The sequence below is a fragment of the Melanerpes formicivorus genome, unplaced genomic scaffold, assembly GCF_026170545.1.
Source record: "Melanerpes formicivorus ecotype bairdi unplaced genomic scaffold, bMelFor1.0.p_v2 SCAF_92, whole genome shotgun sequence".
Lineage (NCBI taxonomy): Eukaryota > Metazoa > Chordata > Aves > Piciformes > Picidae > Melanerpes > Melanerpes formicivorus.
The window spans coordinates 2,305,103-2,323,931 of record NW_027142444.1 but is presented as its reverse complement, the minus strand read 5'-3'; the positions used below and the strand labels follow the sequence as shown (position 1 = coordinate 2,323,931).

The 18,829-nt window shown below is 54.0% G+C and overlaps 1 protein-coding gene across 4 annotated transcripts in view; it reads right to left on the bottom strand.

Moving 5' to 3' along the window:
• ANKRD17 (ankyrin repeat domain 17) overlaps positions 1–15,117 on the bottom strand; it is an 87,362-nt gene extending 72,245 nt beyond the window's left edge. For 2 of the 4 annotated variants that reach the window (XM_068165735.1, XM_068165737.1), the window contains exon 1: positions 14,441–15,117. In XM_068165735.1, the coding sequence (XP_068021836.1) occupies positions 14,441–14,815 (375 nt within the window). In that variant the 5' untranslated portion in view covers positions 14,816–15,117. The remainder of the gene's footprint in view (positions 1–14,440) is intronic. The other 2 variants (XM_068165739.1, XM_068165740.1) reach the window with 1 other exon arrangement.
• Positions 15,118–18,829: the final 3,712 nt, after the last annotated feature.

Here is an 18,829-nt window from a genome sequence, read left to right as displayed (position 1 = left end):
TTCATCAGGTATATGACTACTGGCACAGACTTTTGTCTAAGGAAGAGCTTCCTTTGAGCTCTCTGAGTGCTCTGTGTTTGCACTGGGTGTCATTAAATCCTGAGCCTCCAGCACCAGAACTTGCAGTGCAGCCCAGAAACACAGTTAGGAAACCCAGGAAAGATGGGGAATGTGTTCAGCAGATACAACAGTGTGGAACAGGGAGGATCCCTCTGCAAACAGAATGAAACTCCCTCTCGTTCCAGGTGAGCTGCTGGCGAGAAGGAAGCTGCAATGGGAGCAGGCTGCGGGCAGCCTCCACGGGAGCCATCATTTCTCACGTGCAGGAGTCACGTCCAGCCCAGCAACGTTCACACTAACACCTCTCAAGTGCCAAGGCAGACACTCAGCCAGGATATCTTCACAGCAGTATGTGAAAGTCTGAGCACAAGGTCAAACCCATCCTCCTTTAAGAGATGCTCTGTGCACCCTGAGAGGCAAGTGGAACATGCCTCCTTCAGGCTGGCTCTTGGTTTTCACCGAGTTGATACTGGTATGCAAGCTCCCAAACACAGACACCTTCTCCTCTACCTGCTGTAACACAAGGTATTGCTGGCAGCTCAGGCTAGCCAGCAACAGAACACACCAAACAAGACTCAGCAGCCACAAAAAGGACTGAAGGCAACATGCATTCCTCCCCACCTGCAGTACTGCATCCAGCTCTGGAGGCCCTACTACAAGAGAGATCTGGAGGTGCTGGAAGGTGTCCAGAGCAGGGCCAGGAGGAGGAGCAGAGGGTTGGAGCTGCTCTGCTCTTGAGGACAGACTGAGAGAGTTGGGGTTGTTCAGTCTAGAGAGGTGAAGACTCCCAGGAGACCTCACTGTGGCCTTCCAGGATCTGCAGGGGGCTACAGGAAAGCTGGGGAGGGACTTTTGAGGGTGTCAGGGAGTGATAGGGCTGCGGGGGATGGAGCAGAACTAGAAATGGGGAGATTGAGACTGGATGTGAGGAAGAAGTTTTCCCCATGAGGGTGGTGAGAGCCTGGCACAGGTTGCCCAGGGAGGTGGTGGCAGCCTCCTGCCTGGAGGTGTTTGCAGCCAGGCTGGATGTGGCTGTGAGCAACCTGCTGCAGTGTGAGGTGTCCCTGCCCATGGCAGGGGGATTGGAACTGCCTGAGCCCTGAGGTCTCTTCCAACCCTGACAACTCTGTGATTCTATGCAGGAGGCTAGTTCCTTACTCCTGGTTCTTCTGAACTTGCATGAACTTCTGTTCTCATCTGAACACACCCTGGAACTTCTGCAGTGCTTTCAGTCCAAGCACTTTTTGCAGGTACCAGCTGTAAGCCACTGGAAGTTCTGGAACAGATCAAATGCAAATGCATCCCCTGCAGAGTTAGGAGGCTTTCAACCAGAACAAGCTGCTTTCTAGAACAAAGTCTGCTCCTCTCCTTTAAGTGGCTTTGTCCATCCATTTTCTTCTATGTACAATAATCCAATTAGGGGAACACTGATAGGAAGTACTTCCCTGCCACATTCTAACCCAGGATGTCCCTCTGTCTCCCCAGCTGTGAAGCAGCCAGCTGTTCCAGCAGCTCTGCACTCCAGCAGGCTGTTTGCAATGGTCAACAGCAAATGTGGAGACCTGTCCTAACTGTTATGGAAGCGAGCAGGACTCCTAACTATGCACTTCAGGGTTGCTGCTTTTACAAAGCTCTCAATCAGAGTTACTTAGCTGGCATCTGCAAGTTCCCAGACTACACCAGGGAGAAAACCTACTCCACTCATTGCCAGAAACACCAAGCCTGGAATTTAAGAGAGAGCAAGCTGTCAGGAAAGGCTGAAGGAGATAAAACACACACCCTGAACAGAAACAATGAGAGACTTCTGTGTTCTTTTAATAGGGTTGTTCACTTCTTGTTCCATCAGACAACCAACACAGACTGGGGACCACATGGCAGAACTCACAGCATTCACAGCATGGCTTAGGTTGGGAGGGACCTTGAAGATCACCCAGTTCCAAGCCCCTGCCATGGGCAGGGACACCTCCCACTAGACCAGGCTGCTCAAGGTCTCAAACCTTCTTCCAAACCAGTGAGGCTGATAAAGTTACAGAAGGCAAAGAGATTTACAACCTGCCCTAGCTTTGGCCACACACTGACATGACTAAGCAATGCTGGGGCAGAGCAGCACACCACAGCTCCAAAGCCCAGGAGGAATTAGCATCCATATCAACTTTCATAACAAACCCTGCACTTGGCAGAGCCTTTTCATCAACTCTTGGCTGAAGAGGGCATATCAAGTCCCAAAACACATCCTGAGCTGATACAACCCCTCAGGTTCCAGACTCAAAAGAAAAGACAAACAAACAACTGAACAAAAAACTGCCCCCCAGCTTTCTGCCCCTTTGCACCCACTTGTTACCACCTTTCAGACAGACCCCAGGCCAAACAGTGCACTGTCCCCAGCCCCCAGGCAACAGTGCACTTGAAGTTATTTCACCCAGAAGCATAAACATTTCCCCCCCAGCCCCCACCCCAGGCTCCAGAAAAGCCCTTTTCCCAAGCTGAGCACATCAAGTTTGCCACTATATTTATCAGTGAGGAGCTCCTCCATGGAGCTGCTGCCTCACAAAAATACCAGCAGGCTGCCATGCCAACTTTCACTTCTGTTAGGGAGGGAGATGGAGGGAAGGCATATGTTCCCCCAGCCAGCAGGCTGCTGGGTTGAAAGTGCTCTTTTTCTTTAAGCCCTCCTGGTTATTTGTGTCACCAGCACCAGGCTGATCACAGCTGGGCTTTGTGACCACCCTCTGCTGGCCAGTGCACAAAGTGGCTCCTCTGCTGCGCTGCACCAAGGGACACAGAAGTGGAGATGCTGATGCTCCATGGGGCAATGTTTGGAGAGAGTACTGCCTCGACTCTTTTCCTCCCTGTCCTCAATATGCTGCTTTCAAGAACCTTAAACTTCAGAGACATTAAACATTGAGGGAGGTGGCTGAGCTGCCAACCCTAGAGGTGTTTAAAGGTCATTTGGATGTAGTGCTTGGGGATATAGAATCATGGAATTGTCAGGGTTGGAAGGGACCTCAAGGATCAGCCAGTTCCAACCCCCTGCCATGGGTAGGGACACCTCACACTACAGCAGGTTGCTCACAGCCACATCCAGCCTGGCTGCAAACACCTCCAGGCAGGAGGCTGCCACCACCTCCCTGGGCAACCTGTGCCAGGCTCCCACCACCCTCATGGGGAACAACTTCTTCCTCACAGCCAATCTCAATCTCCCCACTTCTAGTTTTGCTCCATCCCCCCCCAGTCCTATCACTCCCTGACACCCTCAAAAGTCCCTCCCCAGCTTTCTTGGAGCCCTCTGCAGATACTGGTCTCCTGGGAGCCTTCTCTTCTCCAGACTGCACAACCCCAACTCCCTCAGCCTGTCCTCACAGGAGAGGAGCTCCAGCCCTCTATGGTTTAGGGCTGAACCCTGTGGATAGGGTTAATGGTTGGACTTGGTGATCCTGAGGGGCTTTTCCAACCTGAATGGTTCTGTGATTCTGTGAGACAAAAAGCAGTCAGTGCTGATTTAATCTCCAGAAGGTTTCAAGTTTTAAAGCTACCCACACAAAAAGCAATTCCCATCTGATCCACCTTTCCAGGACCATGCCCAGCCACTTGCAAGCAGCAGATCCAAAGGTGACGTCAGGAGGCCTCTTTTGCCCTTTCATACAAGAATTCTCTCAAACTGCTGCCATTCCTAACTTCCAGTCCCCCCAGACAATGCAAGTGTTTCTTTGACAGGCATTTAAATGAATAGTTCCACCAAAAGAGGCAGGCCTCAGCCCTCCTCCCTGCCCCAGCTCCTGGCTCTTCGCTGTGTCAGCACAAGCTCTTGTGCCGCCGCCTGACCAACTGGAGTGAGGAGCTGATCGACTGTGAACCCCCTCCCTGCTGCTGAGGGCTCTCCAACCAGATCACTTCCCAAGTGGCTGGCAGCAGCAGGGAATGCTTGCTTTTTTTTTGGCAGCACTGTGTTCAGTGTAACCTTCCTACCAGCCCAATCCTCTCGGCTTCAGTGGGATTCAGACCCACGCTGACACAGAGGCTGAACAGCAGCACCAAGCACTTGGGGGTTGGGGGGGTTTAAAAAGAACAAGCTATCACATCATCACTTGAGATCTTCAACTGCAGGAAAGCATTGTTCAGCATGCTGTGGAGGAGAACAATTCACACCTGCAGAACAGCATGTCAAGGAAAATTCTGCTGGCAAAGTGCTTCAGGACAAGACTTAACCAAAGAAACACCTGAAGCTTTGAAATGGTCAAGTTCAGGGACAGGGCAATGTGGGAGTCACCAGACACCTGCCCAGGCACAGATGAACCAGGGGCCTGAGCCTCCCCAGGAAGTGCTCTGCTCTGTTCTCATGTGTGGGGAAAAAATGGGGAGGATAAAAACAACCTGCCTCCTCTTATCTCTGATTAACTCCCTGCCCTGGAGAGGCTTCAGATGTTGCCCTTCTGCTGAGGCTGGAATCCACACAACAGTCCCTGCAAGGAAGGACAGACACAGAGGCTCAGCAACAAGCATTCCTTTTTAACTAGGGCAAGAGGAAATGGACCTGAACTCAAACATGAGGCAGCTTCCTTAGCTCCAGAAAGAAGATGGTTTATTGTGTGAAAGGTTTTGAGCTGGAAGAGGATTGGGAACCTCAGCCCAAGCCCCCAGCTTGGGAAGCTCAGCCCAAGCCGCCAGCTTGGGAACCTAAACCTAAGAATTCAGACCCTTTTTGACAGCTTTGAGCTGAAGCTGAGGAGAATGGAGGCCAAAACCCCAAAGTGACACTCCAAACAGCAACAGGTAGTGTTCAAAAAAGGACTGGACATGGCACCTGGAGCCATGGTTTAGCTGTCAGGAGGTGTTAGGTATTAGGTCATAGGTTGGACTTGATGATCTCTGAGGTCTTTTCCCACCTGGTTGATTCTATGTACTTCTTCATACTCCAAACTTGTTCCTAGCTCTGCTTTCTAGCATCTGGACAGCTGTGTGTTTGGAGACATTCTCCATTCCTGATGACTAACACCACAAAGACCTAAGACATTGGGGCAGGGGGAAACCAAAACCAAATGACTAGAATCAAGGTTTCTTCCAGCCCATTTCCTAGAATATGCCACTCTGCTCCTAAGGCTTGAGGATTCAGCTCAAACAGCAGCAGAGGAAAACCACCTGCACATCAAACACCAGCAATTTCAATTTGTCAGAAACTGCTGTGGGTAAGGCAAACAAAATCATCATAATTACAACATTCAGCCAAAGAAAAGGCTGCAAGCATCAACAGAGATATATTACAGGCATGCTTGGCTTGGTGGCTGCTTTTCAGCCTGCTAGAGAGCTGCAAGCCCATGTGAAAATAAGGTGACACAAGAGTTAAGGAATGCTTCCACATGGCTTCAGCTCCTCAGATAGTTCCAAGCTCAGGATTGCAGACAGGAGGTTAAGTGTGGCTAAAACCCCCCACATCTGGGATACTGAGATAACCTCTGAGTAACCAGGAACACAAAGCACTAACTGCTTGGTGGCAACAGAAGCAGTGCTGCCCTTCCTTGGCCAAGCACATTCTGGAGCTGCTCTTTGAAATACTCCTGCTGATGCTGCACAAGGACTGCAGAGAGGTCAGCAGAAGGTGCACATGGACACCAAGACACTGACAGAAGTGTGAGGCTAACCACAGGTTAAGGAAGGCTTTGTACTTCCCTAAGTACCTGTGTGACAGGACCTCATCCAAACCAGCTGCTAGCATTAAGGCCTTCCTCACCCACACAATTAATACTCCTCCTTGAGGCACCCAAAGTTAATGACATGACAAAAATGTCCCACACAGGTACTGAAGCTCTATGGATGGAGGACACTTTCAAGGCATCAATTCACAGATTGGGTTGGGTTGGAAGGGACCTTAAAAACCATCCAGTTTCAACCCCTGCAATGGGCAGGGACACCTCCCACCAGCCCAGCTTGCTCAAGTATTCATCCAAACTGGCCTTGAACACCTCCAGGGAGGGGACATCCACAACCTCCCTGGGCAACCTGTGCCAGGGTCTCCCCACCCTCACTGGCAAGAGTTTCTTCATCAGTTTAGGAAAGATGTTGAGATGCTGGAAGGTGTCCAGAGAAGGGCAACAAAGCTGGGGAGGGGTCTGGAGCACAGCCCTGGGAGGAGAGGCTGAGGGAGCTGGGGTTGCTTAGCCTGGAGAAGAGGAGGCTCAGGGGAGACCTTCTTGCTCTCTCCAACTCCCTGAAGGGAGGCTGTAGCCAGGTGGGGGTTGGTCTCTTCTCCCAGACAGCCAGCACCAGAACAAGAGGACACAGTCTCAAGCTGTGCCAGGGGAGGTTCAGGCTGGATGTGAGGAAGAAGTTCTTCATAGAGAAAGTGATTTGCCATTGGGATGTGCTGCCTAGGGAGGTGGTGGAGTCTCCATCCCTGGAGGTGTCTAGGAGGAGCCTGGCTGAGGCACTTGAATGGCTTAGGCTGGAAGGAACCTCAGAGAGCACATCATCACTTCAGAAAGGAACAAAACCAATAGCAAGCAGAATGTCTGCCAAGGCAGCCACAGCTTCTGCCTCAAGTGGCCTAAAACTCTCATCACTAATTTGTGGAGTTTTCTTTTTTAACTCAGAGTTAAGAGGGCTCATTTCTGTAACCTGAGGAACAAAGCCTCCTCCCTCATCTTGGGACTGCAACATTGATGCCTTCCCCTTTTCTTGCTGTTGTTTTGCAGTGCCTCAGTTCAATTTCCAAAGCAGCTATATCCTGAATAAACAGCCAATAGTTTTGTTTTTAAAACAGAGAGAGGGGGAAAGTAAACAAGCAGCCACAATCCCATTTGCCTTCAAAGCTGACAGATAAAGAAATTCTCTCAGCTGAAGCTCTTCCAGAGAAAACTCATTCCCTTTAAAGAAGTAAATCACCAGCTTCAGATAGGGGGTGTTGGGCTCCAGCCTGCACAGCAGTGATGTTTATAAGGACATTTCCTGGAGAAATAGCTGAGGAAGTAAACAAGATCATGCAGTGCCACCAGCACCTAACTCCACCTTCTGCAGGGCTCCTTTTGCACAGGGGACTTCTTTTAAAACCCAGAGAGTCACCAGTTCCACAGAGCAGGCTAAACCCATCCTGAAGATACAGGGGGGGAAATGCACTGGTTCTCAGCTCTGCATCCTTTGCCAGGCACGTGAAGAGGCCTTGAGCAAGCTGGGCTAGTGGGAGGTGTCCCTGCCTGTGGCACAGGGTTGGATCTAAATGATCTCCAAGGTCCCTTCTAACCCAAACCATTCTGTGACTCTATGAAGACCCCACTAGGATCTTTGCTTACCACCTCAGGTAGTTACCAGGACACTGGATCTCCTAGCAGATGAACTCTAGTAAGGCAATTCCCTTACCTAAAGTGGAACCATGCCACTCATGATGATGGCAGTGATGAGTGAAGGGTGCTTGGCAGGGAACAGTGCAGCCAGCCAAGGCGTTATCCCAGCTCTCCAGAGTGATTTGGCTGGAACCTAGGCTAGGAAGCTATCAGGAAAGGATGGTTTTGGCTAAAGCTTCCTAGGGGCAGCTACAGCAGGCCTCACCGTTGTGCATTCACCTCCCAACAGCTCTGCCAGCCCTGTTATTCCAGGGGTTTGGGGGGAGCATCCTGCCACACTGCCAGCCCATCTCCATAGGTGCCAGCTCTAGGTTTATCCCTCACAAGACAGAGCCAAACGCTCGCCTGCAGCACCAGCCCAGCTCAGACCTCTTCTCCAAGAGCAGCCTTGGTGTTGAGTGTCCACAACACACAGGTGAGAACTGGCATTTCTGAAGTGCCATGAGAAGGTTCTTTCTAGAGATGGAAGAGAAGTCTGCAGAGAGCCTGCTGGGCCTCCCCTGTGCTCAGTCACATCACTTCAACTGAAGGAAGGTTGCTACCCCAGGCTCTATGCTGCAGGAACTGCACTGATGAGGGAAAGGCCAAAATCAGCTCAGGCCTTGCACAAGTTTGGGCTTTTGCATTGGCCAGTTTGAAGCCTCAGCCTGACAGGGTGCTGGGCCAGCTCTCTGCAACCAGACTGCTCCCTAGAAAGGTTGGAGCAGATGGTGCTGGGGGTCCCTTCCAACCTGGCATCATCATTCTGGGATCCTGTGAAAATGGCACAGGTGAAAAACCACCCAAGCAGACACAAAGAACCAGGGCAGAATGGGAGCCTGAACTGTGCCTCAGGAGGTCACACAGCAACAAGCTGCACTTCAGGCCCATCTCTGGAGACACAAGGGGATGCATGAGAGCAGTGGTGGTGCACAGGCTCCTCAGCAGCCCTGCAGAATCCAAAGGTCTCACTCCAGGATTCTAATTAAGGTGGCTGGGATTTAAAAACTCAAAAGCAGCTGTAAAATAAACTCTTGCTTTAGCACCTAAGCTGTTAAAGCCTTGGGCAAATCAAGCATTACAACCACGTGCCTGTGACACCTGAAATCACACCAGCACACCCAAGTTTTCAGCTCAACACCTTGTATCTGAAGCTCAAGCAGTTAAGAGTAGCTGCTTCTGCATCAAGAGGACTGGTGGGGCTCTGGCCTTTCATTTACCTCTTCCTACTACTTCAGCTCCATTGCTAATCTGATGGCAGCTGAAAAAACAAAAAGGGCTTTTTATTTACAGCAGCTGTGAGGCCAAATAAACCCAGGAATGCTGGAAGGAACAGCCAAAACAACTTAAAAACATCCCTGGCATGGCAGAGCGCTTCAAGGTACAGCTCACACTACTGAGAGTGATGTAAGGAGGTTCAGAGAACCCAGGAGCCACACCAGGCACAAGTGGTAATAGAAAGAGAAACACAGACAAATTCAAACCTGACCTACACCTGCTCATCACAGGACTTGCTGCTCAGGGAGAAAACTCCACATACAAACTCTTCAAATGGAGATGGCACTAGGAGAAAACAACTATCAGCTTCACTGCCAGCAGCAAACATCCTGGAAGCTGAGAGAGCTGAAGCAGGCTTGCTCCTTGCTCATTTTTGCACTGTTTCACTATTCCCTGATGCCAAATGCCTCACAAGATCATAGAACCACAGAAGTGTCAGGGATGGAAGGGAGCTCAAGGCTCAGCCAGTTCCAACCCCCTGCCATGGGCAGGGACACCTCACACCACAGCAGGTTGCTCACAGCCACCTCCAGCCTGGCTGCAAACACCTCCAGCCAGGAGGCTTCCACCACCTCCCTGGGCAGCCTGTGCCAGGCTCTCACCACCCTCATGGGGAACAACTTCTTCCTCACAGCCAATCTGGATCTATCCATTTATAGTTCTGCTCCATCCCCCCCAGTCCTACCACTCCCTGACACCCTCAAAAGTCCCTCCCCAGCTTTCTTGGAGCCCCCTGCAGATCCTGGAAGGCCACAATGAGGTCCCCTGGGAGCCTTCTCCTCTCCAGCCTGCACAACCCCAACTCCCTCAGTCTGTCCTCAGAGCAGTTCCAGCCCTCTGCTCCTCCTCCTGGCCCTGCTCTGGACACCTTCCAGCACCTCCAGCTCCTTCCTGGCACAGAGGCTCCAGAACTGGACCCAGAGCTCCAGCTGTGGTCTCAGCAGAGTGGAGCAGAGGGGCAGAATCCCCTCCCTGCCCTGCTGGCCACACTTCTCTTGCTGCAGCCCAGGCCCTGCTTTGCTCTCTGGGCTGCAAGTGCACACCCAGGAACACTTTCAAGACACCTGCACACATCTGGGTCTGATCAGAGCTGTTAAATCACAATGTCACCAAAAATAAAATAAGAGCAAACAATATCCCTAAGGTTCACCTGATATGGCAGCTTCCATTCACCTAACCTCTTACCTTCTTTGTGTTTTGGCTCATGGCCTGAAAAATCTTTTAACTAGTTCAGACAAGAGACCTTTGACTTGACCTGAGGCACAAGTCAGAGTGGTTTTCTTCATGTTAGTTCCACATCTTGCCTATCAATAAACCATGCTAACTAGGGGCTGTACAAAGCCCCCCTCAGAAGCAAAAGCACCTTCCCATGAGGGATGCAGTGACTGAGGGGTCACCTCTGTCATGTTTACAAAGATGTGCAGGAGGAGGGCCAAGAGGCTGGAGCAGGCTCTGCTGGGTGATGCCCAATGCCAGCACAAGGGGCAGTGGTGGAAGTTGAGGCATAGAAAGCTCCATGGAAACAGGAGGAAGAATTATTTCACTGTGAGGGTGACAGAACACTGCAGCAGGCTGCCCAGGGGGGTTGTGGAGTCTCCTTCTCTGGAGACTTTCAAGACCTGCCTGGATGTGTTCCTGTGTGATCTGCTCCAGGTGCTCCTGCTCTGGCAGGGGGTTGGACTGGATGAGCTTTCAAGGTCCCTTCCAGCCCCCAGCATTCTGTGATTCTGTGTCACAGGAATTTGGCTGCCTTCAGCAACACTCCTGACACAATGCTGATTGAGATCTGAGGTGCACCTTCACCTCACACTCCAACATCCAACCTGTCAACCCAGCAGATCTTCCCTGTGTGCCCCTGCCCCCAGTTTCTGCCTGAATTCACACTCCCTGCGAGCCATCACCTGATCAAAGTGGCCCTACAGCCCTGCACAGCTCCTCAGCAGCTTCAGAGACCAACCCTATGGAACCTCCACAGCTCTGCTGTGAGCTCAGGCCAGAATCCCAGCATGCAAGCTGACACCCCCCTCCTCCCCCCAAGCAACTTCACTGTCATTTGTCTGGTACCTTAAGATTCCCCTTCCTGTGTTCTGAAGAGCACTGCCAGGTTTTGGTTAGGGAGAAGGCAATCTGCCACTTGCAGACAAAACTGGGGCACATTACCTGGAATCCTGGGGGTTTGGCAAGCAACAATTTGCTGCCACTTCAAACAGCAGCCTTGCAGGTTGCCATGGGCTTTGTGGTAGGTGCTCCCCAAGATGCTGGTATGAAATCTCAATTGCAGCTTCTCCCAGGGCTCTAGCCATGTATGTGCTTTCTAATGGGGCTTAGAAACAGGCTGAGATGAAAACATCTGATTACCACTTTTTATTCCATTCCATTCCATCAGCTCAGCAGCAACTGAGCCACACAATGCCCTTCCACTCCTGGGGGTTTGGTGATTTAGTATCTGCCAGGTTTCCCATTATAGCTCCTTGGACTGCTGGACTCCTGTCTCCTTAGCAGTCAAATCTAGGAGTGCTTCGCTTCAGAGATTAGAGAAGTCTTAATGCACTAAGCATGGGAAGGGCAAAAAATAGCCTGAGACAAACTGCCTTAAGTTTACAGAGAAAATGGAGAGGGCAGTGAGGAGGGAACAGCATCTCAGGCAGCATTTCCACAAGGCTTTGCATTTACAGCAAAGCCACACTCTTCCAATTGCTTTGTGTTTCCTCCTCTGATGTGCCTCCCAGACTGCCCCTGCTCAGAAGGCCTTGATCCAACTGCTGAAAGCCAGACCAGCTCTGCACAGCTCGAGCCTGACCTAAACACAGAATTAACCTCCAAATAAAACCCCCCACAGTAGGAACAAATGGCTGGGGTGGGGTTTGGGTTGGGTTTTAAGCCTTCTAAAAGGCAAAGTTTAACACCAGGCTGCTTTCAGACAAGGAGACCTCCCTTCTGCTGAGAACACTCCAAACTCATTTGCTCCTCGGGAGCTGCTGGGAACCACTCTGAAGTTAAATCCTCTGCTGCATTTCTCAGCCATCCTCATGGTCACAGGCCTACAAATCTGTGATTTCAACTGTGCCTGCTCTACAGAATTCCACCCTGAAGCCAGGGGGAGAAAGGCCAGGCCAGCTTTAGCTTGCAGGCACCCTGAATAACCAAGAATCGTTCTGGATGCAGCTGAAGCATGACAAAATGTATGCCACCCCTGAACCTCGCCACCACAGCGTTATTAACTCATTTATCACTCACCCCCTGCTTAATATTTAATCTCAGACCACCTAGGCTGGGAAAGCCTTCATAAATAAGATACAACTTGTCAGGGAAGCTTCCAGATGCCAAACTGCATTCCCAGCCATTGATGTATGCAGCAGACAGCATTCTGTCCAACAAAAAAACAGCAGTAGTGAAGTTTTCTGCTGGTAGCTCATGACAACTTAATAACCATTTGGGTGGTTTTATTCCTCTCCCTCAAAGCCTATTCAATAGGTAGCTATGGCTATGCAAGGCACAGCACGGGAGCCAAGGCTCACCTCACCTAAGCCTACACACAAGCCCTGGCTGTCTCTGCCTTTCCCACCACACTGGGGGCACTCTTACCATTTGAAGGCTCTCAGGCAGGAGCCACATGGAAGCATGGCTACAGACCACAGGAAAATAGATCAATCTGCCTGCGATTTTGCCAATAAATCTGACTTTACACAATTTCTGCTCAAAGTTGCCACCACACACAACTCATCTCAGGGCTGAATCAATGCATCTGCGAGGTGGTTAAAGGGCCTTCTCCCCTTTGTCACACAGCAACGCTCCGTGGACTCTGTTCAAGACTAAGAGAGCTTGTAAATGCTCCAGCAGTGAGGAGAAAAAGAGAGTGATCCCAGGAGACAGAGTGATCCTAGGAGAGAGCAATCCTTTTCTCTCAGGTGGCTCTGGGCAACTTGCTCTGGTGTGAGGTGTCCCTGCCCATGGCAGGGGAGGTGGAACTGGATGAGCCTTGAGGTGCCTTCCAACCCTGACAGTTCTGTGATTCCTTCCTCCATCTCTGAGTAAGCAACTTGTGAAGGTAAAGCCCTCACAGCTTTGGAAAATCATAGAATGGTTTGGCTTGGAAGGGACCTCAGAGATGAGCCACTCCAACCCCCTTCAAAGAGCAGGGATGCCTCTCAACCAGACTCAGCTGCTCAAGGCCTCATCCAACCGGGCCTCACTTGGAGCACTGCATCCAGCCTGGGGGACTCCAATGCAAGAAGGAGGAATGTGCTGCCCAGGGAGGTGGTGGAGTCCCCATCCCTGGAGCTGCTCAAGAGAGGACTGGATGTGGCACTTGGTGCCATGGTTTAGTTAGTCATGAGGTGTTGGGTGACAGGTTGGACCTGATGATCTCTGAGGTCTCTTCCAACCTGGTTGATTCTAAGGACATGGACCTGTTGGAGCTCCTCACGAACCATCAGGGCTGCCTAGCCTGCAGGTTTTACACCCCAGAACCTTCCACCTACACATTATTCCCTTTCCTAAAGCCAAGCACAAGAGGAACAAGCCATCAGGCATAATTGCTCGTTAAGTGAGGCCTATTGTGTGCAATTTATCTCACAGAAGCTGGACCAAACGCTTCTTTTATCAGCTTCTTTAGAAACAGAGTGCTCCTTAACCGTGGAGAAACCTATCACCATCTCAGCCCAGCCCTTCCTTAGACGCATCAGGCTCTTCCTCCCCTTTCTTCCTGCACACGTTAATTTTGAACCCAAAAAGCAGAGACACCACTTAAAAGCCAGACTGCTCAGAAATCGAGTTCAGGGAGCAGCTCACCAACCTGAAGTGGGGTTTGCCTGGGAAAAAACAAAAAGTATCAAACAGCCTAAGGGAACCTTCAGCTTAGCTTCGAGAACGAAAACCACTCAGCAAAGCGACTCCGTGGGGCTCTGTATGCAGACAAGACAGGGGCTTCAAGTCCAGCTTGGGGTTTTTTCCCCCCCTTTCTCCCCAGCAACACCTACCTGAGGAACCTCACATTAACACCAGAGCAGGTGAAAAACGCTTCCGTGTGCTTCTTCCAGCATCACAGGGGGAAGCTGCTGGGGGGGATGAGAGCGCGGAGTACCCCAGGCTCTAGGGCAGGCAGGGCGCCAGCTGCGCCCTCGGCTGCTCCTCAGGACCAGCCGATTCCCACGCGTGGGAGCTCTGCAGCAGCACACCCGGGGCTCGGGCCTCTCTCCGCGGCGCACCGGCAGCACTCCCACCCTAGCGCTCCCCCGCTCCCGCTCCCGATCCGAATTCCACGCGGGGACACGAAACACGGCGCCGAGGGGCACCTGCGGCGTTCCCTTGGGCCCTCCCCTTCCACCCCACACCTGCCCGCGGCCGGCGGGAGCCCGCGGCCGGCTGAGCTGCGCAGGGAGCCCGCGGGGCGACCCCCGGCCCCCCGCCACGCCGCTCCCACCGGGCCACGCCGGCATCCACCTGTAACGCCCCGGATCCCGCCCGTCCCCGCCGGGGAAGCGGGCGGCAGGGCGCCGATGGCCGCTCCCGCGGGCGGCGCCGGGCGGGGGGCGCGGGGGGCACCGCCGGGGAGGCGCAGTTAGGCCGCGGCCCCCGGCCCGGTCCCGCCCCGCCACGAGGCCGGCGCGGTGCTGCCCCCTTCCTGCCTCTGCGGCAGGGCCCCGCGGGAGGCGGGAGCGGGCAGCAATTATGAAACCGGATCAGTAGGGCAACCCCCGGGGCCTCCCCGCCGCCGCCGGGGCCTCCCCTCCTCGGGCATCGCCCCCCTGCGGCCCCCGCAGCCTCCCCGCCGCAGCCTGCCTCCGCAGTACCTCAGAGACCTCTTCTTCTTCCTCTTCCTCCTCATCCTCCTCTTCCTCCTCCTCCTCCTCGCTGCCGTTGTTGCTGCTCTCGCTGCCGCCGCCGCCGCTCTCGCTGCTGCTGGCCGGCCGGCCCGCCCGCCCGTTCCGCTTCGCCTTGGCCGGGGCCTTCTTCTTCAGTAGGAGGTCGCACACCCGCACCAGCCCCCGCGGCCCCGCCGCCGCCGCCGCCGCCCCGGGAGGGCACGACGGCGGCGACGAGCTGCCGGCGGCGCCGCTCTGCCCCTCGGGGGGACCGGGCCCCGCCGTGGCGCTGCCGGCGTCGCCGCCGTCACCGCCTCCCTCGGCCACCGCCGCTACCGCCGCCGCGCCGGCCGCCTTCTCCATGGCCGCCGATCCGCCTCGCTAAGCGCCGGCTCCCGGCGAGGAAAGAGGAGGAGGTACCCGGGGCCGCCGCTGTCTCGGTCACCTCTAGCGCCGGCGCCGCGCCACCTCTCGCGATACTTGTCGTTGCCGCCGCCTTCAGCGGCAGCAGCAGCGGCGCTCAACGGCGGGCGCCGCTCCCGCCGCCCGCAACCGCCGCCCGCCCCCCGCGCTCTCGCCCGCCGCCGCCGCCCGGCCTGGCCTGCGCTCGGTCCCGCGCGGCTCTCTCTCTCGCTCGCTCGCTCTCTCTCGCGCCCGCGCGCCCGCCCCTCCCCGCGCCCGCTCCGTCGCGGCGCCCTCCCGGCGGCGGCCCCTTCCCTGCGTGCCCCGCTCGCCGCGCCGGAACTGCCCAGACGTCATCAGCCGCCGCGGCGGCGCCCCCGGGGCCGCTTCCCGCCTCGGCGCCCCCGGGCCGCCGCCTGCCGCCCCGGCCCCTCCGAAGAGCGAGGGAGACGTAGAAGCATGGAATCAGGCAGGGGGGAAGAGACCCCCAGGATCGCCCGGGCCAGCCTACCCCCCAGCCCCGTCCAACCGACCGGACCGTGGCACCGAGTGCCGCAGCCAGGCTTGTCTGGGAGGTCTCCAGGGATGGGGACTCCGCCACCCCCCTGGGCAGCACAGCCCAATGGCCAATCACTTTCTCTATGAAGAACTTCTTCCTCACATACAGCCTGAACCTCCCCTGGCACAGCTTGAGACTGTGTCCTCTTGTTCTGGTGCTGGTTGCCTGGGAGAAGAGACCAACCCCCACCTGGCTACAGCCTCCCTTCAGGGAGTTGCAGAGAGCAAGAAGGTCTCCCCTGAGCCTCCTCTTCTCCAGGCTAAGCAACCCCAGCTCCCTCAGCCTCTCCTCACAGGGCTGTGCTCCAGACCCCTCCCCAGCTGTGTTGCCCTTCTCTGGACACCTTCCAGCAGCTCAACATCTTTCCTGAACTGAGGAGCCCAGAGCTGGACACAGGACTCCAGGTGTGGCCTAAGCAGTGCTGAGCACGGGGTACAATGACCTCCCTGGTCCTGCTGGCCACACTGTTCCTCATGCAGGCCAGGATGCCATTGGCCTTCTTGGCCCCCTGGGCACACTGCAGGCTCATGTTCAGCCTACTATCAACCAGCAGCCCCAGGTCCGTCTCTGCCTGGCTGCTCTCCAGCCACTCTGCCCCCATCCTGCAGCACTGCTTGGGGTTGTTGTGGCCAGCATGGTGAAAGCACAGAATCCATATTTGCACTGAGGACTCCTCTCAGCCTCCTCTTCTCCAGACTAAACCACCCCAGGTGCTTCAGCTGCTCCTCACCAGACCTCCAGACCCTTCACCAGCTTGGTTGCCCTGCTCTGGACACCCTCCAGCCCCTCAATGTCCTTCTTGGAAAGAAGTGAGGGACAAAGAATATCCTCAGGGACCTGCTGCTCATCATCAAAGCAAATCTGCACCATTTGCCAACAGGTCTCCACGTTGTGTACAGAACCTACCTCCTGTTAAGTGCCTTTAGCTGTTCCTGCATTAGTGGTAACTGCACCACTGTAATTGTAGATCTTAACTTCTGATCCTCGGGTCTGAGGTCAAAACTGAGCACCACCTTTACCAGATACCTCCAGATGGCAGTTTTGATGTGATCCAGGAGGAATAAACTGAATTTTCCAGCCAGCTGCCTGCTACTTTGTGCTTTGACTGCACAGAGATCCCAGACAAGCCAGCATGAGATGTGGGACAGCAGCTGAGTGAGAACAATGCTTTTGTCCTCCTCTGGCAGTGATCTTTGGCTGATTTGTGTCAAGATGCAAGCACAAGTTAAGTGTTATTAGTTGTAGTCACAACAGGCAGAAAAGAGATGTTTAAGTGGGTATAGAATCATTTCATTGACTCATTTTGGTTGAAAAAAGGCCTTTAAGATCATCAGGTCCAACCATTCTCCAGCAAAGCTGGTGCTAAACCATCTCACTCAGCAGCACATCTCTGCCTCTTTGAAACCCCTTCAGGGATGGGGATTCAACCACCTCCCTGGGCAGCCTGTGCCAGTGTTCCAGAACTCTTTCAGTCACAGAATCATGCAGATAACCTCAGCCTGGCCACCTGAGGGTCAAGGTGTGTGTGTGTGAATCAATAAGGTTGGAAAAGACCTCAAGGATCGTCAAGCCCAACCTGTCACCCAAGACCCTCCTGACTTAGTAAACCATGGCAGCAAGGGCCACATCCAGTCCCCTCTGGAACACCTCCAGGGATGCCACTTTTCCAGTGCTAAGCCTGGAAAACTGAGCTGGGCTTCATGGTTTGATGCAGGAGGTGAGTGACCCCTTCAAACAACACATGCCCTGGATTTCTTTGGCGGTAGGAGCAGCCTGGCGGAGGAGCAGCTTGTCCAAGCGCACCCAATCCACCCCCCCTGGCCTCAGGAAGGGCGGCTGCAGGGCTGGATTTTACCCTTTGAGCTGCTAGCAAGGAGTTGCCCTCCCCATCCCTTCCTGGTACAGCATGGGGTTGGGAAATCACAGGGAAGGGTTGGTCGGGGCCCAGCAGGGCTGCAGCAGTGCTCCCTTCAGCTGGGTTCAACACCTGCCTTCTAAACCTGGGCTAGAGCGCTTGCACACTGCTTCCACTCCAGCTGCTGGGCTTAGGGGAGGTGTTTTTGAGGCCAGCTTCTTGCTTCAGGGTGCTTTTTATCACTGCATTGTGTTCCCAAGCCCAGAGTCAGCTGGAGCAGTTACAAAGCACCACATTGTTGGCACAGGCAGCGTGGCCTGGCTGAGCCTATTTGTTCTGCTTCTTTTATGATGGTGACCTCTGTTCTGATCAAAGAGTTGCTCCTCCTAATCTTGCAGGGTGAAGCAAGCTGTTTCCCCTCCATGGGTTTTTGGGGCAGCTTTTACCTGCTCTCTCTGCCACCCTTCAGCCCCTTGGGAGCACCACAGCAGCATAAAGGCACTTTGGGTCCTTTGAGCAGCTTGGGGTTGGAGCTGTTTGGTTTTCTCATGGCTAAAAGTCTGCTCACAGGAATCACCTGCAAGCCTTGTGATGGTTTGAAGGAGAAGACACCTGGGGAAGGTGTGAAACTTCTCCTGGGTGCCTAACACTGCTGTATGCTTAGAAACCACCCCCCAAAAACCCCCACTCTTGTCCCTACCATGAGAACCATCAGGACAGGCTCATGCTGAGAGAGTAAATCATTAAGATAATGTTTCCTGTGTCCCAGTTTCCTTAGGGGTGCATGACCCAAAGGTGTATTTCCTGTTCACAGGGCTCTCAGGTAATGGATTACAGAGTAAAAGAAGTCAGCCTGGGCCCTCCTCAGGGAAAGAGTACCTTCCAAAAGTACAGTTTTTGTATTAACTGCTGACCTCTGCCTTTGTTGCTAGCCTAAAGGTGCAGCAAACCTTGAAACAAAAATGAAGTCCTTCATTGTCCCCTTGAGCTGTGACTTCTGTTCCAGCACTGTCCAGAGAAGGGCAAAAGCAGCTGAGTGGTGGGAGCCTGGCACAGGCTGCCCCGGGAGGTGGTGGAAGCCTCATCCCTGGAGGTGTTTGCAGCCAGGCTGGATGTGGCTGTGAGCAACCTGCTGCAGTGTGAGGTGTCCCTGCCCATGGCAGAGGGTTGGAGCTGGCTGAGCCTTGACCTCCCTTCCAGCCCTAACAATTCTGTGGTGAAGGGTCTGGTGAGGAGCAGCTGAGGGAAATGGGAATGGTTTAGTCTGGAGAAGAGGACACTGAGGGGAGACCTCATTGCTCTCTGCAGCTCTCTGAGAGGAGGTTGCAGTGAGCTGGGGCTTGGTCTCTTCTCCCTAGTCTCAGGTGATGGAAGTAGAGGAAATGGCCTGAAATGGTGCCAGGGGAGGCTCAGGTTGGAGAGGAGGAAAAAAATGTCTTTGCTGCAGGAGTGGTCAGGGACTGGAAGAGGCTGCCTAGGGAGGTGGTGGAGTCCCCATGCCTGGAGGTGTGAAGGAAATGTGTGGCCATGGCAGCTGGGGATGTGGTTTAGTGGCCATGGT